The 25,842-nt window shown below is 37.0% G+C and overlaps 1 protein-coding gene across 16 annotated transcripts in view; it reads left to right on the top strand.

Moving 5' to 3' along the window:
• LOC129261031 (histone lysine acetyltransferase CREBBP-like) overlaps window positions 1-25,434 on the top strand; it is a 36,630-nt gene extending 11,196 nt beyond the window's left edge. For 2 of the 16 annotated variants that reach the window (XM_064114216.1, XM_064114211.1), the window contains exons 4-27: window positions 115-388; window positions 2,327-2,440; window positions 4,184-4,303; window positions 4,493-5,093; window positions 6,030-6,147; window positions 6,485-6,743; window positions 9,012-9,406; window positions 9,625-9,735; window positions 10,093-10,522; window positions 10,810-10,928; window positions 13,202-13,441; window positions 14,127-14,215; window positions 15,022-15,102; window positions 15,592-15,648; window positions 16,151-16,296; window positions 16,669-16,816; window positions 17,126-17,266; window positions 18,084-18,197; window positions 18,625-18,790; window positions 19,221-19,397; window positions 19,973-20,140; window positions 20,320-20,589; window positions 20,925-22,241; window positions 23,101-25,434. In XM_064114216.1, coding sequence (XP_063970286.1) covers window positions 115-388; window positions 2,327-2,440; window positions 4,184-4,303; window positions 4,493-5,093; window positions 6,030-6,147; window positions 6,485-6,743; window positions 9,012-9,406; window positions 9,625-9,735; window positions 10,093-10,522; window positions 10,810-10,928; window positions 13,202-13,441; window positions 14,127-14,215; window positions 15,022-15,102; window positions 15,592-15,648; window positions 16,151-16,296; window positions 16,669-16,816; window positions 17,126-17,266; window positions 18,084-18,197; window positions 18,625-18,790; window positions 19,221-19,397; window positions 19,973-20,140; window positions 20,320-20,589; window positions 20,925-22,241; window positions 23,101-23,883 — 6,438 coding nt within the window. In that variant the 3' untranslated portion in view covers window positions 23,884-25,434. Of the gene's footprint in view, window positions 1-114; window positions 389-2,326; window positions 2,441-4,183; window positions 4,304-4,492; window positions 5,094-6,008; window positions 6,148-6,484; window positions 6,744-9,011; window positions 9,407-9,624; window positions 9,736-10,092; window positions 10,523-10,809; window positions 10,929-13,162; window positions 13,442-14,126; window positions 14,216-14,997; window positions 15,103-15,591; window positions 15,649-16,150; window positions 16,297-16,668; window positions 16,817-17,125; window positions 17,267-18,083; window positions 18,198-18,624; window positions 18,791-19,220; window positions 19,398-19,972; window positions 20,141-20,319; window positions 20,590-20,924; window positions 22,242-23,100 lie in introns of all 16 variants that reach the window. The other 14 variants (XM_064114214.1, XM_064114208.1, XM_064114215.1 and 11 more) reach the window with 10 other exon arrangements.
• The last annotated feature ends 408 nt before the right edge of the window (window positions 25,435-25,842 follow it).

Here is a 25,842-nt window from a genome sequence, read left to right as displayed (position 1 = left end):
AAGGGCAACAAAGAAGATAATCATCTCTGTTTTAATTAGTAAGAAGAATGATCTTTTGTGATTGTGTGTCTTATGTGTGTTGTTTACTTTATACATGTATTTGTAAATTTCCAGCAGCAACAGCCACCACAGTCGTTAAGTGCTCAACAGTCACTTGCAGGAGTTGGTGTAGGTACAGCTGCTGGTGGCTCCCAGGCTTCAGCAGCAGACCCAGGCAAACGCAAACTCATTCAAAGGCAACTGGTACTACTCTTGCACGCACATAAGTGTCAGAGACGGGAAACTGCGGCAAACGGAGAAGTAAAGCCCTGTGCTCTACCACACTGCCGAACCATGAAGAATGTCCTCAATCATATTACTAACTGCCAAGCCGGAAAGTCTTGCCAAGGTATACAGAGATCCTTTACTAATAGTGTTCATTGCAGTGTTTTTAACAAGTACCGTAAGTAACGGACTATAAACCGCACCCATGGATTAACCGCACCCCCAAGTTTGGACTAAAAAAAAAATAATAATCCTTCTCACATTTACATGCATACTGGTATTTGAGGTACGAAGAAACAAAAACTAAGTTAAAGATTTCAAAGTATCCAAAGAGATTACCGGTATGCGGAAATCTGCTGTTCTTGATCAATTCATCTACAAATGTTAGCAAGAAAGAAAGGTCCCGACAATATTGGCCACTTACACACTCACTCACCTCACAGTCACAGTGTACACACACACAGCACTGCCATTCTTGTACATTACTACGATATGGTACCAGTAAATCTTATCAAATAATGATCTGTGTCTTTCCCGGCGTAGGAGGAAGAAACATTCACATTTCTTGCATCACAAACTCACAATCACTTTCAGAATTTGTCTAGCATTCGATGTCTTAGCATGAATTTTGGATACGGGATTACAGGAAGGTTCAAGAAACAAGAAATTGGCATTTTTTACAGTTGTTTTTACGGCTTCGTGCCATCTCTCTCGTGCGTGGTGTACATGGTACCTTATGAAAAGCAAACGGGAAAGAAAAAAATAAGCTGGCGCAAAACGGGACTTTGGAGGGATCGAGGGTTAAAATGAATGGCGCCAGCTTAAGTTGCACTATAACCACAATACAACGCAAGTGCAAGCTAGCTAGCTTAGCTCACTCAACTCTCGCTCAGCTGTGTCAAAATATTACCGAGTATGCTTGGCGTCTCTTTGAACTTAGCCAGGGAACTTCGCTGCTTTGAATCGAGAATAAAGTAGAAATTAGTGTCATGAATGTGGGTGCGTTTGTTATGGACAATATTTGATAAGATCGTAATAATCGCTTCTCATTACCCGCGGCTCATACCCCTCTAAACGACATTGCCCTGGGCGGCTACGCCCGGCCACTCGATGTGTTGTGAACTGGCAGACGTCTTACATGTTCGGGAGGGGTTACGACGGGCTGGCTCAGACCCGTCACCGTGGATAAACCGCACCCCCCGATTTTTGCTTCTATCCCGCCGAGAAAAATGTGCGGTTAATAGACCGTTACTTACGGTAAATCAAAGTTAAGTTGTGCTTGATACTTGTTAGATTGGCTACCAGTTGAAGTCCTTAAGGCCTTTCGCTTTTGAGCAGAATTGATATACATGTAATTAAAAAAGATATGTGTATTATCTGTAGCCGAAAATGTTTTTGAAGTATAATTTGTTTGAAAATGTGGCATTATTGAATAAGCTTTACAGATGTTATTAAATTTACGTACAAATGTTATTAGATTTGCGTATCTGCTCGTTTTAAAGATAAACGTTAGTTGTCACAATTTTGAAGTGAGTTTGTACAGAATTGAATGAAATGACTACCCAAGTGTCTGTATGTATAGATAAAATGGGTATCTCATGATTCTGGATGAAATCCTGTAATTTGCTTAGAATTAGGAAAAACAAGCCTGATATTCAAGCCAGATGTTGGGTCTTTCCAAAGCAATAATATACTGCACCACCAGTGCTTTTCTGTGCTGGTGGTATTCAGTGTCATCATATTTCACCTTATATTCCATGATTTCAAGTTCAATTTATGTAACGGTACCAGGGCCCTGTTGAATAAAAGTTATTATTATCTGGAATCCTTTATTTTGATTGGTTGGTGATCAGCATTACCATGGTAGTTACCATTGGATGGCAAAGTTAGCATAATAGTAAGTTTTATGCAATGGGGCCCAGATCTGCATGTAGATCCATGATGATATGGTGACAATTAATGTTAGTTTTACAGACTTTCTTATAAAAATCAGTGTTTTCTCAACTACGTTCATTTATCTTTAACTCTAGTAACTAAGTTTGATTTATTTTCTCTCTTGCAGTGGCCCACTGTGCTTCTTCTAGGCAGATTATTTCTCATTGGAAAAATTGCACAAGGAATGACTGTCCTGTTTGTCTCCCACTGAAGAATGCTTCAGATCGTAAACAGCAAAATTGTAAGTACATTGCTATGGCAGGAATGAAATCATCCAGATGAAAAATGTGTGGTATTGGTATTTGTTCTTGTTGTCAATCAGACAATTTAGATTTGCAAACAGATGTGATGTACACTTAATTGGCATATCACACATGCCAGTGGACTTTATAGAGCTTTGTTTTTAATTTTCAAGGTTCATTTACCTTTAAAAAAAAAATTATTTGGAGTTTTCATTGAAAGAATTCTATGTTTTACTTTTCCTCTGCCTACCCTTGGGTCACAAAACTATAGGTCACAGAGATGATTATTTGAAAGTTTAGAAAGTTTGATTCTATTCAGGCATTAGCTGTGGCATACATTTTTGTCTCACCTGCATAGCAGAGTGAGACTATAGGCGCCGCTTTGGCGGCGGCGGCGGCGGCGTCAACACCAAATCTTAACCTGAGGTTAAGTTTTTGAAATGACAGCATAACTTAGAAAGTATATGGACCTAGTTCATGAAACTTGGCCATAAGGTTAATCAAGTATTACTGAACATCCTGCCTGAGTTTCATGTCACATGACCAAGGTCAAAGGTCATTTAGGGTCAATGAACTTAGACCATGTTGGGGGAATCAACATCAAAATCTTAACCTAAGGTTAAGTTTTTGAAATGTCATCATAACTTAGAAAATATATGGACCTAGTTCATGAAACTTATACATAAGGTTAATCAAGTATCACTGAACATCCTGCATGAGTTTCACATCACATGACCAAGGTCAAAGGTCATTTAGGGTCAATGAACTTTGGCCGAATTGGGGGTATCTGTTGAATTACCATCATAACTTTGAAAGTTTATGGATCTGATTCATGAAACTTGGACATAATAGTAATCAAGTATTACTGAACATCCTGTGCAAGTTTCAGGTCACATGATCAAGGTCAAAGGTCATTTAGGGTCAATGAACTTTGGCCAAATTGGGGTATTTGTTGAATTACAGCCATAAATTTGAAAGTGTGTTGGTCTAGTTCATAAAACTTGGACATAATAGTAATCAAGTATCACTGAACATCCTGTGCGAGTTTCAGGTCACATGATCAAGGTCAAAGGTCATGTAAGGTCAAAGAACTTTGGCCACGTTGGGGGTATTTGTTGAATTGCCATCATATCTCTATAAGTGTATTGGTCTAGTTCATAAAACGTGGAAATAAGAGTAACCAAGTATCACTGAACATCTTGTGCGAGTTATAGTAGTTTTCAAAATCAGCACTGCTGCTATATTGAATCGCGTGATGCAGGTGAGACGGCCAGAGGCATTCCACTTGTTACTGTTTGCAGGTGAGAATCTAATCTAGCTAAAGGTTTATTTTTATTTGTTCTTATGTAAATTTGTGTTAATTCAGTTAATTTATCACATATAGTTAAAAAGGTTTGTAGTTATTAAATATTTTCTCAGTCTTTTGCATCATGATCACACAAATACATTATAATCCTGATGTTGTAATTGTAAAGTTGATAGCCATTTTCCAAAATGCAACATACATATAGAAGTAGAAGTTAACATGGTGTTAGAGGGGTCAATGATTCTTCCATTGAATCTGGGACAGGTTTGGCCATGAAAACCATGAAAAATCGAGGACATGCCTATTGAAGTAAGAGCCTGTCATTGTGCTCTGAGTGTATATGATGTTACTGGTATAAATATGTTAAAGTTTAAAATATCGGCTGTAATAGGAGTTGTCCAAACTTATTGCACTGTTTTTTGTTCGCTTCCAACAGCTACAGCAAGTCAGTTTCTGCAGAATCTTGCACCAGTCTCTGTTGATCACAACTCTATGGCACGTGCATTTGAAAGTCTAGGCATCCCCATTAAAGCTCCAAGAATGCAAGGAATATCAGGTAATCAATGCAAATGCAAATTTAAGGTTTTTATGTGTTTTTGAAAAGAGGACATGTACTGTCATATTTTTTAAGAAGGCAAATGGTCAGTGTTAACCTGCTGAAATGATTGTGGAATGTATTTTATATGCTGTGTGTTGGTATTTGAAACAAACCATATTTTCATATTTTTTCCCTTTGAATTTTTAGGAGAATCTGCTGGAAACCTGTTGAACCAGCAGAATATCCCGCAGGCATCAGGTGCAGCAGGAAATATTCCACGTCCTGTCTTGAATCAACCTCTTACTACTGCAGGTTTAGAACAGCAGCAACAGCAGCAGTTGTCAGCACAGCAACAGCCTCCAGCACAACAGGCACCAACACAGGTTACACAGCAGGTTGTACAGCAGCAGCAGCAGCAGCAACCAGGGCAAGCCCAACAACCTCAACCAAATGCACAGCCTGGTCAGACACAACCACAGCGGCCTCCCCAGCAGCCGGCCCAGCAACCATCACAACAGGCTGCTGCATTGCCAACAAGCAGCAATGCTCCGCCAGCTAGCAGTTTCCAAGGCATGAACTCCTTGAGCAATGCAGGACCTACCAACACCATGGTTGCAGCTAGTAGCAGCATAGCAGTAGCCCTGGACTCTGCAAGTTTGAACACCTCCAACATTATTAAAAGCATCCGGAATCAAGAGATTAATGTGTCTTCAGCTTCTGGGCTCCCAGCTGCAATCCAGTCCCAAGCCAACCAACCATGGCATGCATTTGTCACACAGGATCTCAGAGCCCACCTAGTCCATAAATTGTAAGCAACTTTTTAAATACAGGGATTGAAGGGCATGTTTTGTCAGAAAATCCATGTTATTAAAAGATTTACTCTTCATTTCTTGCAGAAAGTACTCGATACTCTCATTTTAGGTTAGGTATGCTCTTGTTCTTGGTGTACAATGACAACAAAAACAAATATCAATGGTTCAGTCAATGACTGTTTTGGCATTTAATATGATGAATATTTGCTCCGGTGCCATCACGTTTGCTCTAGCAACAATTGCTCTGCTGTAAATTCCACGCACTAATGGAATGGTCAACTTCAACCCTGGATTTAACACTACCCTATCCTAAACCTAACATGAAACCCTATTACAACCCTAACCCTATATCTTAGATGAAAAAAACCCTTGAGCACTTGTTGCAGGAACAAATATGTCACCGTTTGCTCCATGAATAAATTCAAAAGTTTATTCAACTCTAAAAAGACGAGGGGGTAGTTCTTAAATGCCCCCTGTAAATTTTTTTGCAATAAGTATGCAATGCAAAAAGTTTGCGCTGCTTCGTTTCATGATTTTTTTTTCAAGTCTCACACAGCTTTTGAGACGAAGTATGCGACGGGTATTCACTTTGTTTCGAAATCACATATTATGTTAGTGTCAGACCCAAAATAGCTCAAAAACATGATTTCATGTACAAATCCAATAAATTCATAAATGTATCATTATTTTCACTTCTACAGATAAAAAAAAAAAAAATAAATAAAATAAAATATTAAAAAATAAAATGCCTGTTAGCAGTGTGAAGTAGAATACTTGCAAAATTAGAATTTCTGCAAAATAGATGTTGAGGATATGCAGTTTGATTTTGAATCTGTATGTATAGAAAGTATTACTTATATACGTGGCTAAAATATTATATTTTCCCCAAGAAATGATGCTTAGAATAGTAGTTCTCGTTTCCTGTTTTTCAGGGTGCAAGCAATATTTCCCTCCCCTGATCAAGCAGCCATGAGGGATAAGCGCATGGGGAACCTGGTTGCTTATGCCCGCAAAGTGGAGAAGGACATGTATGAACAAGCAGGCAGTAGGGTAAGTTTAGTTCCATTTTATTTCCTTGATATATATGAAGAGCTCACAATTTGAGAAGTTATCTTTCTTTTCATAAGTGAAATATGAAATAATTATTTTTATTTTTACATTTCTGATGGAATTTTTTTTATGGAGGGTAAATGGGGGGGGGGGGTGCATTTAATGACATGTTAACACTTGTGTCAAAGTTTTATAGTAGTTTCTCAAAACTAAAGATCAATAGTGAGTAATGACATCCCAGCTAGATGTAGAGTTATAGTTATGTAATCAGTGTGGAATGATGGGGCATATTGTTCAATAATTTTATCTTTCTTTCATTTCAACATGCATGCAACAGGAGGAATATTACCATCTTCTGGCTGAGAAGATCTATAAAATTCAGAAGGAATTAGAAGAGAAGCGTCAGAAGAGGGTAGCTGAGCAGCATGGCAATCGTTTACCTGGCTCAGTGGGTCCAGGTGGACAGCTGCTACCAGGCCAGCTTGGGACAGGTCAAGGAGCCAGCCGTGGTGCTCTCACTGGTCTTACACAGAGTGAGTACATCTCTACCGTCCTGCAAGATTTGAGTGGAGTGACTCCAAATGGCCCCAAACGTGGTGAGAATATTACTGGTCCCTTCGGGAAACTTTCTTTCTCTCTTTTGCATGTAAATTGTTTTGGCATGTTCTCACCCCAATCAGCTTGATATGTTGACTAATTTGTTTTGCATGTGATGCTAACACTTGAGTGTTTTATTGGAAAGTCTGCTTGTTCTGTATTCATTGAGACAGCAATTATTGTGAAGTTGGTCCTATATGGTGATGTCATTGGTGATCCAACCTCATGGAATGAAACACATGTAATTTAAATCTACTTCCAGTTCTTTGGAATTAGTCTTTGCTATTGATTTTTTATTATTTTCTTGCATGATCTTCATTTATTTGTGTTTCTTGTTTTATTACTTCACTTTTTTGTGTGTGTGTTTACCTTGAGCATTTAAGTTAACCCTAATTCTCCTGGGGGGGGGGGCCATAATGGCCCCCCCCCTCGACAATTTTTGCGATATATCTGCTGTGCAAATTTTTTTGACCCAGCCTCTCACTGACTTTTTACTTTCAAGTTTCGCGCAAATTTTGAGACCAAATTTGTGATGGCCGGCTACGCGGTTACGACATTACGCAACATTATGTAAGTGCATGTCAGACCCAAAATTGCTCATAAACGTGATTTCATGTACAAATCCAATGCAAATTGTGTATTTAGCCAAAATTCATAAATGTATCATTATTTCTACTTTTACTGATTAAACTTAATTAATTTTGCCTTGTTTATGATCAGAATTAAGTCTGGAACGATTTCCATCGAAAAAATAATAAAAAACAAAGAAATACATAAGATATTAAAAAAACAATAAAATACATAAGAAATCGGTCTGGGTACCAGAATTTTTTTCATTCACAATTGTTAGGAATGCTATAAAGAATATTTTCACCAAAAATAGCATTCTAGGAGCTTTATTTAGTGAATCAGAGCAAAAAGTATTTCATGAATAAATTAGCATAATTAATTCATATAAAATAAAAATATATGAATTCAGTGAAATTTACCAATGCAACTGCGTAGATTACGTCATTCTCTACCATCATGCAAATTTTTGTTGTGATCGCGCAATCTGCGGCTGAGATCTTAAGGGGGGCCATAATGCCCCCCCCCCCCCCCCCCCCGGGAATGACAAGAATCAAAATACCCGGGAGATTTAGGGTTAAAAAGGAATTGGTGCCTAACACATCACATTTCTTTTTAGTAGTATAAGTGACCTGTTAATTGTCAACTTTGATAATTTTGCAGTTTGCGCCATTCAGTTCTAAGTATCTTTTCTTGACATATAACCAAATACTACAAAAAAGCATGTAGTGTATGTTTAAAGTGCACTTTCTTGTTGCCAAAACGACACTTGATAAACACGATCAGTTGATCTCCACCTGTAAAAGTATTAATTTCCCTTGTTAATTCTGCGCTGTTAATATAGTTTCTGATTTTGTTTGTTCATGAGGACTCAAATAAATTCTTTATTTTTCAAATTCATCCTGGCATGGCTTTCAGAATTTTCTGATTATTTCAAGTAAATATTTCATACAACTGTAAGGATCATTTTAGTTAGTAAGGCAGACTGAGTGCACTTGGCGACATCAATATTCATTCCTCTGGCTGTATTTGTGTGTGTGTGTGTGTAGTATTTAGTAATTGAAGAGAAATAGTTTGTGAAAGGACATGTACATATGAATGTTGTCTACACATCACAGGACTAATGCTAAGGTGCTAACCCTTCATGTTGCTAACATTTGCAGTATGTTAAAAAGATTCTGGAATTCATTGGATGAATTGAATTGGTAAAGATTTACTCATATAATTCCATCATTTATACATTTTAATTCCTGTTAGAAGACTGAAGAAGGATTTGAATCAGGCAACTGTATTTCTTGGCGATATTAAGTTTAATTATCATTCTAGTTAAAAATTGGCTTAAAGAAATGCCTATCAAGTCAATTTTGATGAACACTTTGTCATCTTATGGTCATTTGATAACACTCCAAAATGCAATCCAGTTAAAATTTTGTTTCTATTATGTGTTTGTTAGAACAAAACTGCACATGTGTAAATTCAGTTTAAATCTTAGTAAAAGCACTGAATAGTTAGAAACCTGGAAATCAATGGCTTATCTAGTCTTTAGTTATTTATTTTATTATTTATAGTATTTCAAATAAGAAAGAAATGAGGATTAGTTCAGAATTGTTAGATTTCTTGTAGATTTTTTAAAATGTTTACATACAAACACAAAAAATAAGAATCAATCATTTAGAAAATATGGATTCTGTTAATTGCAGATCTTGCGATGAACACTAATGTTCCTGGGAATTTGCCAAATATGGTAAATGCAGTTGGACCTGGGCAAACTACTGTCAACCCACAGCAACAATCTGGCCAACAATCAACAATGCAAGCACCATTGCACCCTGGTCAGCAACCACAGCAACCTCAAACGCAGCAACTTGCCAACCAGTCTCAACAGCAGCAGCAGCAGCAACAACCCAACCCAAATCCGTTCCGTAACTTCCCTCCAATCCCTGGGCCACCACAGTCAATGGCGAATGCTGTCAGCAAGGCTCCAGCCAGTGCAGCTATGACACAGCCGCAGAGTGTTGGTGCTATCACATCTCAGGCACAGCAACCCACCCAGCAGCAACAAATACCAACTCAGAACAACACATCACCTATTGCTGTGAGTCCACATTTCCATCCTATTAATCAATTGACTGGTCTGCAATATCATTTTGGAATGAAATATTTAACATTAGGGGTGATAATGCAGGCATGAAAAAAAGATTTTTAATGTTCTGAATCATCATACTCTAAGATGAAGTGTATTACTGGAGACAACCTCTATGGATATTTGTTGTTAATATCTTTTTTTTTGTTTTTCTTTTCTTTTCCCGTCAGTCTTCATTGCCATCAGTCAGTTCAGTTTCTTCTAGTCAGCCTACACCTCAGGCAAGCTTATCTGGTCCACTCTCAAACCATACTGATCACAGTGAAGATGTTAAGCCTCAGGTATAGTTACCATTATATTTATTCAACTTTATTCCCTATGCTTCTCATTTCATCTCCATGTGATTGACATCTCCAAAGTGGAGTACACAAATGTCATGGCAATGTATTTTTTGCTGTAGGAGGGTAGTTGCAAAAATGTCACTTGCCATAGTTTTTATGTGTTGGTTCACATACTGATACATTACATGTGTTTATATTCATGTTTTTTTTTTTTTTAAGATTCATTAATTTTCATTAAAAAAAAACTTTTGATGCTTACATGTCTCAGGAGTACACATTTATTTGAAATTTTACTTCTTTCTTCATTCTGGTGATATCTGACGAGAGTAATGTGATTGTGTGTTTCATTGTGTCTAGATTGGAGGAAAGCAACTTCCCAGCAACAACCCGGCATCAGTGGCAGAGAAGATTATCAAACAGGAACCCCTGGAGACATCAGGATTAAAGAGTAAACCGTCCATGGGTCTTATCAAACAAGAGTCATCAACGGCTGTAGCAACAGCAATCCCTCAGAAGCCATGCAGCTATGGTGACAAACCTAGCAATATGAACATCAAGACAGAACCTGTCATCAAGTCTGAGCCAATGGACCATGATGGCAAGGGGGAGGTCACTGCAGCGTCAGCAACCCCTTCCTCAAAATCCACAACAAGCAACAGTACAACCACAAGTTCCAGCGGTGCTACAGCATCAGTTAACAGTACAAATGGCACCAAGGCATCCACGTCTGGTGCCATGTCAACGCAATTGGTTAAGAATGAGTCGAAAAAACCAAAGGCAATGAAGAGTAAGTTGTGATGGGTCATTTACTTGCATCGTAAAATGTAGAATATTAGTAACATAACCATTTTAGTATAAGAATCAAATGTTAGTAAGAGATTTATTACTCTAAAAGCAGTACAGTTGGACTTGAAATTTCTCTGTGAATTAAAATGATTTCCATCTCAATATATTACCATTGTTATCTTAAAAAAGCTCCTAGTTTTATATGTCAAACAGTAAGTCATGAGAATATCAGTAAAAAATGATATCGAATTGCACCTAAACTGCTGTTTATTGTGTTTCTCTTTGTAGCATTCAAACCTGATGAATTGAGGCAGGCCCTCATGCCCACACTTGAAAAGTTATATCGCCAAAACCCAGAATCATTACCCTTCCAACAGCCAGTTGATCCTCTCAAGCTGCAGATTCCTGTAAGTATTTACAACCTTGTTAGTGTTCTGTTTCAAAGGTATATAGATCCACAGAAGAAGGAAGGGTTGGTATGTTGCAAAAAAAAAAAATAACTACAAACCACACCTATCTTTTACTTCAATATTAATCCTCATTCTGAATTAAAATGCCTGTAACTACCATGGCACTATTGCTAAGTCTTCAGAGAAATTAAAGGCTGCGCACTTGCTGCAGGAGTCGATACATGCCAGGTCACTGATTCAAGATGAGTGAATATGTAGTTTCTGTTAACCCTAATTCTCCCGGGGGGGGGGGGGGCATAATGCCCCCCCTCGACAATCTTCGCGATATATCTGCTGCGCAAATTTTTTTGACCTCGCCGCTCTCTGACTTTTTACTTTGAAGTCTCGCGCAAATTTTGAGACCAAATTTGTGACGCCCGGGTACGCGGTTACGACATTACGCAACATTATGTAAGTGCATGTCAGACCCCAAATTGCTCATAAACGTGATTTCATGTACAAATCCAATGCAGATTGTGTATTAGCCAAAATTCATAAATGTATCATTATTTCTACTTTTACTGATTAAACTTAATTAATTTTGCCTTGTTTATGATCAGAATTAAGTCTGGAACAATTTCCATCGAAAAAAACAATAAAAAAACAAAAAGTAAAAAAACAAAGAAATACATAAGAAAAGAAAAAATTACATAAAAAATCGGTCTTGGTACCAGAATTTTTTTCATTCACAATTGTTACGAATGCTATAAAGAATATTTTCACCAAAAAATAGCATTCTAGGAGCTTTATTTAGTGAATCAGAGCATAAAGTATGATTTCATGAATAAATTAGCATAATGAATTCATATAAAATATGAATATATGAATTCAGTGAAATTTACCAATGCAACTGCGTAGATTACGTCATTCTGTACCATCATGCAAATTTTCATTGTGATCGTGCAATCCGCGGCTGAGATCTTAACCCTAACTAGGCCGGGCTTTTTTGGCTGTTCTGTGGCCGGGGGGGGGGGGGGGTTGATTCAACCCCCCCCTGAGATCTCGGCCGCCGATCGCGCAAGCGCCGCAAAAATTTGCACGCTGGTAGTGTGCGATGTAATCTACAAGGCTGTATGGTAAAATTTTCCAAAATAATGAGATTTTACTTAATATGAATTAATTATGCTAATTTATGCATAAATCATACTTTTTGCTCTAATTCACTAAATAAAGCTCCTAGAATGCTAATTTTTGGTAAATATTTTCTTTGTAGCATTCTTAACAATGGCAATTGAAAAAAACTTTGGTTTGGAAATAAATTTCTTATGTATTTTATTGTTTTATGAATTTCTTATGTATTTCTTTGTTTTTCAACCTTTAATTTTTCTTTGTTTTTTTCACGAGATTTATTGCACAAACTTTTTGAAGCATAATTATGCTAAAATCAATTGCTTTCAGCTGTTTAAAGTAAAAATAATCATATCTTTATGAATAAGATGAGAAAACTCAATTTGCATTGACTTTGTACACAAAATCACGTTTTGGAACAATTTTTGGTCTGACATGCACTTACAAAATGTTGCGTAATTTCGGAACCGCGTACCTGGGCGTCGTAAATTTGGTCTCAAAAGATGCGCGAGACTTAAAGGTATAAACTCTGCGAGTGGCGCGGTCAAAAAATTTCGCGCGGTGGAATGATCGCTGAAAATGTTGAGGGGGGGGTTGATTCAACCCCCCCCCCCCGGCCATTTTAGGGTTAATTAAGGGGGGCCATAATGCCCCCCCCCCCCCCGGGAATGACAAGAATCAAAATACCCCGGGGATATTTAGGGTTAAAACAATTAAGCATTTTATAAGGGGAAAAATCTTCAGAGAACTTAACACATACTTGTCTGATGACTTGAGATATCGACTCATCATTGTTGAACTCTTAATAGGACCTCTTCTAATGGATGAAAAGAATGTGGAAACTGAATAAGTATCTTGCAGTGATAAATGCCTGGCATTCGGTTCTGTGACATTTGCTTTGCATCATTTTTCTGTTATCAAGTTCTGAAGTCTAATTACTATGTCCAACACAAGCTTTGAAATCCAAAAATAACTGTAAACATATTAAAATAAAAAACTATTGAAACAATTTTCAATGTACAGCTGATTCAAGTCTATGGACTGAGCTGCCATTAATATTATGACCAAGCAGCTCTTTCTTTTTACCCGAAATGTATATATGAATGTATGTGTATATCTTTAAGTTGGGTAATTGCATGCGGCAAAAAAAATCCCACTTACAGGATTACTATGACATCGTGAAGACACCTATGGACCTACAGACCATCAAGAACAAGCTGGACACGGGCCAATACATTGACCCGTGGCAGTTTGTGGATGATGTTTGGCTGATGTTCGACAATGCATGGCTCTATAATCGCAAGACATCGAGGGTCTACAAGTACTGTACCAAACTGGCTGAAGTCTTTGAGCAAGAGATTGACCCGGTCATGCAGGAGCTGGGCTACTGCTGTGGTAGAAAGGTAATTATTTATTACTAATCCAGAAACAATTCAAGACTTTCACCTGAAAGAGGGATCAGGCCTGGCAAGTGAATACACAAGCAATAAATATTTGACAGTAATGTGAAGTATTATAAACAGGAGGCTGCTTAAATTATGATAGAAAAAGGAAAGTGGATAACGGTTACTTAATCAACTTCCTTTGTGTGAGACAGCCATGCATTAACGATATTGGTAATTAGCTTTAGTTGATGATATGTTGAGTTCTATGTATGAAATGTAATTTTCATATGGATTGATAAATATGCAAGGAAAATGTTTCAAAATGAATACTATCGATATCTGTGATGAAAGAGTGTCATTTATTAAAGTCTGTAACTGTGATGTGATATGCTTTGTGCAATTCATGAAGAAAAAAACTCAGCACTAACAGTTGCATATTCTTATGATACTTATGATGTGGATTGTCAGGGCTTTATCTTTATGTATTATAATTTTATAGCATGTCGCTTATTCAGTTCATATTTTAAACAAATTAAAAGAGGAAATGTCCAGGTAACAACTAAAGACTAAAAATATTTTTCATTCATTCACCATTGCTAATATTGCCTTTCATTCATTGCCATGTTGAATGTACAAGGGTACCAGTTCCATTACATGACTTTTCCTAATACTTATACCTTATACTTCATTTTATTTCCCCTAGCATGTATTCCATCCTCAAGTGTTGTGCTGTTATGGAAAGCAGCTGTGTACTATACCAAGAGATGCACATTACTGGACATACCAGAACAGGTGATTACATTACTAAGTTTACACTAGCCATAAAATGTGAAATGGGTTTATGCATAGCTTTGTAAACATTGTAAAGAGCCAAATCAAATTCTTTGAAGATTTCCTATATCTGAAGCAAAAATATGGGGAAGTATACTTGTCATTCAAATGATATTTTTAATCATTCTGTCAAAGAATTAGTAACAATGCACAGCTAAAAAAATGACTGAACTCCAGTATAACTTATGTACTTTATGTAAATGTTTGTACAAAAATAAAAAGCTGCAACATAATTAATCCAACAAACATTAGCAATCACATTCATATATATTAGTGTACTTGTAGATGTGGTCTTTGAATTATTTACATCAAGAGAAAGTTTTTTGTGTTTGAAAGTTTAAGCTAAGAAAATTCCATCTTTCATTTACTTACTAATTGGAGTGAAATACACATGTGCACTTCATATTCCATTCCTTATATTCATTTAGTACTTTGGAACATAGTGTATTTAAGTAAAGAGTCAAGATGCATAGATTATTTTGTGTTCTATCATTCTATCATTCTTTGCACACTTTTTAGTCTTATGAAATTAAAAAATAGTGTTGTGATCATTGTAGGTCAATTATAAAATTCCACTTATTCCATGCTGAGTTCTTTTAATCATCACTTTCTTTCATTTTTGGTAGTCTAATCTAACCACATAACATCTCACCCCTCTTACTCTTCCATCTTTCACATTCTACCACTATCCCTATTGTGTCTTTGTGTCGGTGTACTTGGCCTAACATTACTTCAAATTACAGAAGTGTTGGCCTTGTTTCCAACAGGTATCATTTCTGTGAGAAGTGCTTCAATGACATTCAGGGTGACACCGTTGTCCTTGGAGAGGACCCCACACAATCACAAACGTAAGCCTTTTTCAAAAGTTCCTCATCACCAAATGGATATTTTTGAATTTCTTTTTATATGGAAGTGTATCAAGGATTAGTCTAAAAGAATAAATAAAGCCTGAACCTTTTCCTGTTTTCTTGCAAACTCACTTCTCATGTTTAAATATCATAGTCACTGTTTACAGTTCAGATGAAATGAAAATTTAATGAATATGTAACATTAAATTTATTACTGCTATATAATTTAATATAAAAAAGTTGATGACTGGAAGTTGCTTATGATAATCAATATATGAATGATATAAGAGGAAAAAGAAGACCAAAGATGGCATGGAAAGATATGTTAGAGAAGGAAAGCAATAAAGTTATCTGAATAAGGAAGTTCCAGACAGAAATAACCCCTCTGAAAATGCTGACTGAAATAGATGATGGTGATTGTGATAAGAAATTGAACATGGGAGAGCCTGATAAGCTTTTTAAAAATTATATTATTATTTACCAATATAGGACAATCGAGAAGAAGACATTTTGCAGGAAGAAGAATGACATTCTTGAACCTGAACCGTAAGTATATTTTTCTTCATTCATTTCATAGAAATATACACCGACAGCAAGTGATACAATAGATATATGTAACTACAGCAATTTTCTCATTTGTAAATGAACTTTGGCATAAAAAATAAAGAAGTTGTATTATTATACTGCAGGTCTGGTGTCTTATGTTATCAGTTATTGATGATTTGACATTTTACAGTCAGCAAAGAATGCTGGAGCTATTTAGGACAATGAGAAGGTGACATAAGCATGTGTTCTACTTCTAGTGACAATAGCACTTGTCTTAAAATTTCTTGGAAAAATATTGATTTAGGGTTAAGGTCATATTTAAAAAGAAACTTTAAAAAAATCCCCAGAACCCATCTTAAAAGGAGATTTTTCCCATAATCTGTTATGATATTGTTGTGCTTTGTTTTGTAAACTGGTTAAAGTCCAGCTTATTTTAACTTGTAGAGTGTTGTTACTACAATTATTTGAAGTATTTTGCACATGTATTGTTTTTCATTATCAGGATGTACAACTGCCTTGAGTGCGGTCGTAAGTTACATCAAATTTGTGTCCTCCATGTTGATGTCATCTGGACTGATGGCTTCATCTGTGATGGATGTCGGAAACAGAAAAATATCAAGAAGAAAGAAAACAAGTTCACAGCAAAGAGTGAGTAGCCAAACCAGTTTGTTAATTACGATATCATGACATTGAATATTAATTATTAATGTAGTATATGTGGTTTTTATAAAGTTGAACTGACGATACTGTATATACTTAGGAAAGTAGCCAGTTTCATATTAGTATTGGTTATGTGCAAGACGAAACTGAAATGATTACTGAAAAACTGAAATTAAACAACTTGTTTCTAAATACACCTCTTTCATATTTCTTTTCCTTTAGAGACCATTACAGTCTGCCCATCTTTCCATAACAATTTTAGATATAAGACATGACAAATTTTATACCCTTCTTAAATAGAGTTGTAAACTGCAGCAAGATATGTCATAAAGTGTGATGATAATTTCATTCTTTCTACAGAGTTGCAACCTTCGAAGCTAGGAACTCACCTTGAAAACAGGGTCAACAAGTTTCTTAGAGATCGCAACGCTGGTGCTGGTGAAGTGGTCATTAGAGTCATGTCATGTACAGAGAAGGTTGTAGAGGTCAAGCCAGGAATGAACTCAAGGTAAGTCTACATGTCTTCATCTCGGTCCTGTTTCTCAATGGACTTCCAATTATGGTATTCCATGGTAGTTATAATAATGGCAAAGTTACCATAATCAAAACAAATGGGGTTCAGATTATGAAAAGGAGCACACTGTATGGAATGGAGCAGTCAAGTAACCTTGTTTTTTCAGCATTTTGTGTACTTCACTTTGTCCTGATAGTTTATTTCCCAGTAGTATGTATTGAAACTTTTCAAGTTCAAATGTGTACCTGATTTTTCATTGACAATGGTTTATGCTTTGATCTCTTCTTTTCTTTCCCTTTGTAGATACGGAGATGATCTTCCTGATACCTTTCCATACAGGTCAAAAGCACTCTTTGCCTTTGAGGAGATTGATGGGGTAGAGGTGTGCTTCTTTGGGATGCATGTGCAAGAATATGGCTCAGATAGCCCCAAGCCAAACCAGGGGTAGGTATATCGATTCATGAGCCATCAAGAAAGTTACAGTTGCGAAAATATGATTGAGAACTTTCAAATTGTTATGTTATATTAAAGAGATTGATTGCAAGAGATTTCCTTTCAGCTGCCCTTACTCTCATAACATGACCCCCATTAATAAAATCTGAAATGCTTGGGCTGGATATTTTTTGTATTCCCATACATCCAATTCTATGCAAGTGTAATAATTCTCAACAGAATAGAGATTATTTATTTATCATATTGATAATATTAAAATTCTTCAGCATACACAAATTCAAAGAATGCATTATAATCAACCAATCATTTGGAAACAATCCCTTCTGTAAATCAACTTCACCTCCAGAATTTAACTTGATCTGTGAGTTATTTTTTATGACTGCTTAAAAAGCATAAATGATTCTTCAGGTGATCAGTTCTTAATATACCCATTCCAAACAAAGTTTCAAGGGGATGTATAGGAATCAGTGTATTATTGGACACTGTTAAACATTCACGTGATTGGTTGATATATTGTAGATCAAACCACTTCCTCAGTTTCTGCTAAATGCTCATTAGACTTGGCTCACACATTGGCATTGGAGTGAAGGCTTGCAAGACAACTTTGTTGAATGTGTTGGGTATTGCATAGGCATGGTTATTGCTGGGATATTAAGCCCTTCATTTGCTATTATTTTGTAATCCAGATTTCCTAATTACCAAACAACTTTTTTCACATATCATATGCCATCAATCATATCAAACATATATATTTTGATAGCATATGTTTGATTATCATTTAATTCTTGTATCTCTTTATATCTTTTAGGCGAGTGTATATATCCTACCTGGACAGTGTCCATTTCTTCCAACCTAGGGCTTTCAGGACCGCTGTCTATCATGAAATACTTATTGGATACCTTGAATACACTGGATGTCTAGGGTAAGATTTGCTTGTTCTATCTAAGTCAAGAGGTTTAAACATTCATCCATCTGTTCTTTGCTTTTTGTTTTCAAAGGGGGGTGGTTAAACTTTATGTGCATATTCTTTACAATAGATGAAGCGCCTTGAGCATCTAATTAAGATGAAAGTGCACTATATAAATCATATATTATTTTTTTATCCTGAAATATATGGAGGTAGCAAATGCTTTATCATTTTATCTTTGTCCATTATCCCAACTTCCTAGAAAATTTGATAAATGTAACTAATGATACCTTTCTTTATGCACTCTAATTTCTGTTTCAAAATATAATAAACGTGAAATATATGTCATTTTTTTTTCGATGTTCCCAACAAATTTTTTAACGCTATCTGTGAAACTTCTTGATACTAATCGATTTTGTTGCCCACATCTGTGTTTGTGCAGGTATGAGTTTGCCCACATCTGGGCTTGTCCACCGAGTGAAGGAGATGATTATATCTTCCATTGTCATCCTGTGGAGCAGAAGATTCCTAAGCCAAAGAGATTACAGGACTGGTATAGGAAAATGTTGGACAAAGCCCTAGCTGATGGTGTCATCAATATCTACAATGTAAGTCTCATTGGGGTCCTTCCTATTCCTAATCGAAGAGAATAATGCAAGAAACTCATATGCAATTGATTGCCAGTGTGAATTTTATATTTACAATTAGTATTTGACTGCAATGTCTTATGAATCAATTTAGGATTGACGTTTATAGAAACAGACCAGTTGTAACTTGCCTTGCATATTCTAAATTAATTGCAAGACTTGTTATTGAATTTTGGACATATGTGTGACTTGCTATTGATAAGTTTCTTGCAACATTATTAGATTTCACATTTGTGAATAGCTGTATTGCTTTTTATTGGAGAATATCATTGTCTAAACCAAAGTACCGAGTCCAATTTTCACAGAAGTGGTTCAAGCATCCACAAGTGGATTTTATGTTGTGGTCTTATGAGATTTGACCCATATCTACCTGTATTATTTTTTGTTTCAGGACATCTTGAGTGCAGCTATGGAGGATGGGTTGACATGTGCCACTGAGCTTCCTTACTTTGAGGGTGATTTCTGGCCTAATGTTCTTGAAGAGAGTATCAAGGAGTTAGATCAGGAGGAAGAGGAAAGGCTGAAGGCTGCAGAGAAGGCTGCTGCTGCACAGAGTGCCAGTGAAGAGGTAAAAATTCTTCAATCCTAGACACCATATTATTCATTCGACTTGCATGATTTACTTCATTATTCAAATATATATCTCTACAATTCTTATGTGTAGATTTTGATAAAATTGTTTTAACTTATGTTGCAGAAAATTTGCTTTTGAACGAACCTGGGAAAATCGAGTGCAACTTGCCTTTCAGCCAATCTAATGAAAAATATTGTGTGGAGCTTGTCATACAAATCTTTTTATTGATTGTAACGTTACCATTTACTTCAGTGGAAACCTCCCTTTTGATTATTTTATTTTAGCACTGTTACCATGTTATTGAATATTCACCACCTGTAACTTTGCCATTCCAAGGAAAGTTCTAGTTCATTCGCATTTTTTATCTTTCTACTCGATATTGAAACAATTACCTACTTGTACTATATGTAGTATTTTCTTACCAATTTGATTTTTTTTGGGGGGATGTCAATTTTCCTTTTTGAACTGTTCATGATTTGCTTCAGTTAATTTCCTATTTCAAAGTCATGTCCACAGTCTCAATAGTCTAGTCATTACTGACTGAATCTTTGTCTTATCTACTTATATAGCAGACCCAGGTTGGTCCAAATGGCAGCAAAAAGTCTCAGAAAAAGTGCAAAAAGACGAACAAGAGCAAAAGCAGTAGTACCCGGAAGAACAACAAGAAGACCAACTTTCCTCAGCAAGGCAATGATCTTTCACAAAAGTTGTATGCTACCATGGAGAAACACAGAGAGGTGAGTGCATGTTTTGATCCCGACTTTTTAACAGTTTCGGGGGGGGGGGGGGGACTAGATTTACAGTTGAAGCTTCTCGTGAAGCACAGATATTTTGTTAGGATGGTAAGATGAACAAAGGCAGAGTTTGAATAAATTTGGTCTAACATCTTTGTATGTTTTGTGTTTTCTTTGATTAGGTGTTCTTTGTCATCAAGCTCAAGCGAGCACACAGTGAGAAGATCCACGACCCAGACCCACTGGTTACCTGTGATCTGATGGACGGACGTGATGCCTTCCTTACCATGGCAAGAGAGAGGCATTATGAGTTCTCTTCCTTACGTCGAGCAAAATTCTCTTCCCTCTGTATGCTGTGTGAGCTTCATAACCAGGGTCAGGATAGGTTTGTCTATACCTGTAACGAGTGCAAGCACCATGTGGAGACCAGATATCACTGTACTGTGTGTGAGGTAAGTGAAAAACCCTTGCTGCTTTGTTCAAATATTTGAATATCCCTTTTCTTTCTTTTTATTCTTGGCTCATGCAACGAGTTAAAATAAATTGATCAGTGAATTTTGCCCTCTTGTACTATTTACTGTTTTTTGTGAGTTCTTTTTTTAATTTCTTACAAGGATATGTAAATCTCACTTTTGTAAAATAAATTTGATTTTATTTTTTTTTCATAGTTTTTGAAATGTGATAGTTACCATCAATTTGATTTATACATGTTATTTAAGAGAACAACACTTGTTTTTGAATACTCTAATCAAAGAGTTATTAATTTTCTATCCAACCAATCATCCAGGATTATGATCTGTGTGCAGTATGCTATGAGAAGATCAAACATGAGCACAAGATGGAGAAGTGGGGACTAGAACTGGATGTGGAACCTGGCTCGAATGCAGTGAGGAATCCTCAGGAAGCTCGTCATCTCTCCATACAGCGATGCATCCAGTCACTAGTCCATGCCAACCAGTGCAGAGATGCCAACTGCTGCTTACAGAGCTGTCAGAAGATGAAGAGAGTTATCCAGCACACGAGAGGCTGCAAGAAGAAGACAAATGGAGAATGTCCGATCTGCAAGCAGCTTATTACTCTGTGTTGTTTACATGCCAAGCACTGTCAGGAACAAAAGTGTACTGTGCCATTCTGTATCAATATCAAGCACAAGTTACGGCAGCAACAGCTTCAGCAGAGACTGCAGCAGGCCCAGCTCCTTCGGCGTAGGATATCGGCTATGACGCGGGGAGCGCCGCCTCCATCTCAGCCTGCAGTGCAAGCAGCACCGCAACAAACGGCAGTATCTTCGATGCAACAGCAGCAACAACAAGCGGCCTTACCCCCTGGACAGCAACAGGCAGCAATAGCTGCTCCTCCACAACAACCAAACATTCCTGCAGTGCCACCACCTCCTCAGGGTGCTCTCGATGCTGTAAAAATTGTGCAACAACAAGTTGATGCAACTAGAAATCCAATTAATCAAATTGCACAGCCAAGGACTATTTCACCACCAACTGCTCAGCGAGGAAACCCCAATCTGAAAACTGTCATGAGTCAGCCAATGATGCAGCAACAGCCACCACAGCAGCAACAACACGGTGGACAATTACAAAAATCTGTTTCAATGCCTCCTGGTGGTGGTGTTGGTGGTGTAACTGCAATGAATCAAATGGGTCAGTGGAGGCCCCCTATGGATCAGACAGGACATATTCAAGGCCAAGTGCCTGTCATGCAGCAACATGCACAAGGCATGGTCATACATAATGCATCCCAGCCTCAGCAAAATCACATGACTCAGGTACCGCCTCAAGGTCAGCAGCAGATACCTCCGCAAAGGAATAATGTGCCACAGCAGGCATTGCAGCAATTGCTGCAGACACTGAAGTCGCCACATTCTCCTCAGCAACAGAAGCAGGTTCTGTCTATCCTGAAGTCCAACCCCCAACTGATGGCTGCCTTCATCAAGCAACGGTCGGAGCATCAGCAGCGGATGCAACAACAGCAGCAGCAGCAGCAGCAGCAACATGGGCAGCTGCAGCAGGGTAACATGCAGGCTGCTGGTCAGCCTGTACCACAGCAACAGATGGCTCAACCAAATATGCAGCAGCAACCTGCACAACAGGTACGCTTAATCAGCAGTTTAGATGGGGATGAGGTTTGTGGGAACACCATGTAAATTGTCCTCCAAAGGACTGTTCATTCTCTGAATTAATTTGTTATGAAAAGAATATTTTCAATATTAAGTCTTCTTCAAAACTACTTACATGTTTACCCACATGCATTGTCCTCGGGTAGTTTTTCACAATGCAAACCTTGTTTAACTAGCATTTTATTTTTAAAGCAGTAAAGATATGACATAAGTCAAAGATTAAGCTTGATTGTCTTGGCTGGAAAGCTATAAAAAAGAACTCTAAGAAAGAAAATATGATTATGGTAAATTTGCTGTTATGGTAATGACTATGGTAAAAGGGCTCAGTCACCAATCAAATTTGAGGTTTCCACTGTTATTACCTTATTTGCAAGGTTACTACAATCAGATGTGTCGGTGTAAATTTGTATTTTGTTATTCGACACGCAATATCAACCAAGTAGTATGTGTGTAGAATCAACTACATTTCCGTCTGGTAAGGACTGTTCAAGCTCTGCACATCATATTATGTAGTGCACAGTGTTTGACCAAGTTTTTTTTTTTTTTAGCTCTTTAAAAAAAAAAATGGAATGGGTCAGCAAATTATTTGTTCAGTCAACCTTATATCCTGTGCACAAATTGTCTGATAGAATTTTCCTTAGTACCATCATGATAAAAAAATTATTGCAAATTCAGAAGTATTGAGAGCATACAAACCTGATTGGGTGTTTTCAAGGTACCCTTGAAATAAGCTTTTCACTCTCATCCCAATAGGATCCTGTATGTTTTGCATTAATTTAGTGATTTCATTCTAAAGTCAATTTTTAATGTTTTCCCTTTCAACATTTTTCAGATGATGAATCAAACGTGGATGCAACAACGGCAAAGACCAAGGTTTCAGCAGGGTTATATTCAACAGCAGATCCAACCGCAGAACCCTGGCAAACCCTTCCAACAAATGCCAACTGGCCACCCAGCACAGTACAGTCAACACCCTTCTGCCATGCAGCAAAGGCGAAACATGATGCCACAGACCATGCAGCAGCTCCAACAGCAGCAACAGCAGCAGCAGCAACAACAGCAACAGCAACAACAAGGCATCTCACAGGGTGACCCTGCCATGCAGTACATGCTTCAAGGCCAGGTTCAACAGCAAGGCATTATGTCCAACCGCTCGCCACAGCAGGTTCTGTCGCAGGTTCGTTCTCCTCAGACCACGAACAACCCCCTTGCCCAGGTCCGGTCACCGCAGACCAATGCCAATAATCCCTTAGCCCAGGTCAGGTCACCACAGACAAATTCCAATGCCCTGGCACAGGTTCGGTCACCCAATCCTAACCAGTCACCGAGACCTCAGTCACAACCCTCTCCTTCACCAAGAACTCATTCTGCTCAGCCTTCTCCAAGGCCAGTAGGAGCAATAAACTCTCCTCACCCTGTGGGTGGGACAACAGACATTCAGATGGATCAGACCCCTGTGTTGTCACAAAACCCAACGGCCATGGGCCATAGCAATAAGAACTCGCTGCAGAGTCCCGCTACAGTGGGCGGAGCAGCACCAGGTCTACAGGAGGAATCCGACATGACACCACTCGATCCTCAGGACCAATTGTCAAAGTTTGTAGAGATGTTGTGATTGTCATGGTGGAGTATTCGTTGTGTGTGTTACTATTTAAATCACAAGGCCAAATATGAAATGAACAATCTTTGTACAAAGGAGATGAATATAAAATGTTATAAAGCAGAGACTTTTTTTTTACATAGACTTCCCGTCTAATGTTTACAAGCAGTCAATGATTAGCTTCTTCTGATGGGGATATAACTGTAGATTTTGGTGCAGAATAAGTATTGTTTTCCAAAGTGTAATTTTTATGATAATTTTATTTCATATTTCAATTTCATTCCTTGCAGTTTCTTATGAAATCTAAAACAAGTCTTGTATCATTGCTATAAAAAGAGAAAGTAAGGAAATTTCTATTTGTACAGCTCTATATTATTATTATTATTGTAAGAAAGAGAAGAATAATGCCACTCACTCAAATATGAAAACTTTCTTATTTTTCATTGTTTCATAGTCATTTTTGTATACAGTAAAAATTTAATATAACATGGTGCATTTCAGTACCTGTGACATGACTAAAGATGTATTTCCTTGACTCTATCCACTATGACTGTGACATATCTATGTGCTGTACAATTTTAGTATAAATAGGTGTAGGTATTGTGAATGATCTTTATTTTCCTCCCATTTTTAAAAATGGTCTACATTACTGTGTCATAGTGGAATTTCTGTCCTGTTTTTTGTATAAAAATTGTTTGAAAAAAAATAAGAGAATCATGCTGAATGTTCTATTTGAAGGTTGTAACTAATTTGAAGAACCCCACGATTTCAAATGTTTGTACAAAAGAATGACACCTAAAGTGTATTTCCTACTTATATATCATATGCGTAATATTCTAAATAAATGTCTGCACTTTTCAAATTTGAAAGGAAGTTCTTTTGTCAATGACGTCTTTCATTTGGTTCATTATTTTATGTTGTATTCATGGTAACGGTAATCCCTGGGCAACTTTTCCCCCCTTTTTCTGGATTCCATGTGCACAGACATCTCTTAGACATATTGCATTGGTAATTCTCGACTTGTTTGTACTATCATATATTTTCTGTAGGAAGCCATCCATATCACAATTCTTGTTTTATCAAAGTTATGACACTTCTCTTTATGAAACTGAAATGTACTTTAAACGTAGGACTCGAACAGCATTCTCACGTCTTTATATGTAAATTAGAAATTATGTGAGGTCTGTTTCAATCTGAAGTCCAGCTATGCAAAACCGTTAAAAAACCCCATTAGTCTGAAGTCTGAACACAAACTTGTGGCAGATTATGTCTCTGAGCCATTGTTAATACAAGTGCTTTGGACTTGAAATTCATTCTGAAATGTTTCCTTTTTATTATTACTTGAATTTCCTTGAATTTCACAAAAATATATACATCCACATTTATATTATGATGGTTATTAACTACAGAGAGTGGAAAGTGTATCTTTGCAAATGTGAACGTCAATGATGTTAATAGCAATTTTAAATAAAGAAAGAAGTCAATTATAAAGCATTATTTTGATAGCAAGATGATTGAATCTTCTTTAAAACAATGAATAAACATGTTTTTAAGACAGACAAATGACTACTCTGTGTGGAAATATGTGTATTATTCAGATATATAATCTGCAGCAATGTTCTATCATCTTTCAAGTTTTTAGTCTTCTCAGTAGTAGCTTTTTTATATGTCCCTCTTCATCCCTTACAGGCCCCAACTAATATTGCTCAAGACCACCCCTAATATCAAAATGATTTGTTAATAGTAAAGAAAAGAAAAAAGTATTGTATGGTATACAGGCTAAGTGAAATTGTCATCAAAATCAGATGTGGAACCTTTTGTCTGACATTGCTACATAAATCGCAACACATAAAGTAGACTTTACAAATAACTTAGCTGATATTGTAAATTTCTTTGATTATATAACTTGCCCAAATGGGGCAGTAAGTTTGACATGACCAATGCCAAATTTGAAATAGAAAACTTATTTTTTTT

The sequence above is a fragment of the Lytechinus pictus genome, unplaced genomic scaffold (assembly GCF_037042905.1).
Source record: "Lytechinus pictus isolate F3 Inbred unplaced genomic scaffold, Lp3.0 scaffold_19, whole genome shotgun sequence".
NCBI classification, from domain to species: domain Eukaryota; kingdom Metazoa; phylum Echinodermata; class Echinoidea; order Temnopleuroida; family Toxopneustidae; genus Lytechinus; species Lytechinus pictus.
Note: the sequence above shows the minus strand (reverse complement) of the source record. Positions and strands in the feature narration are given on the sequence as shown.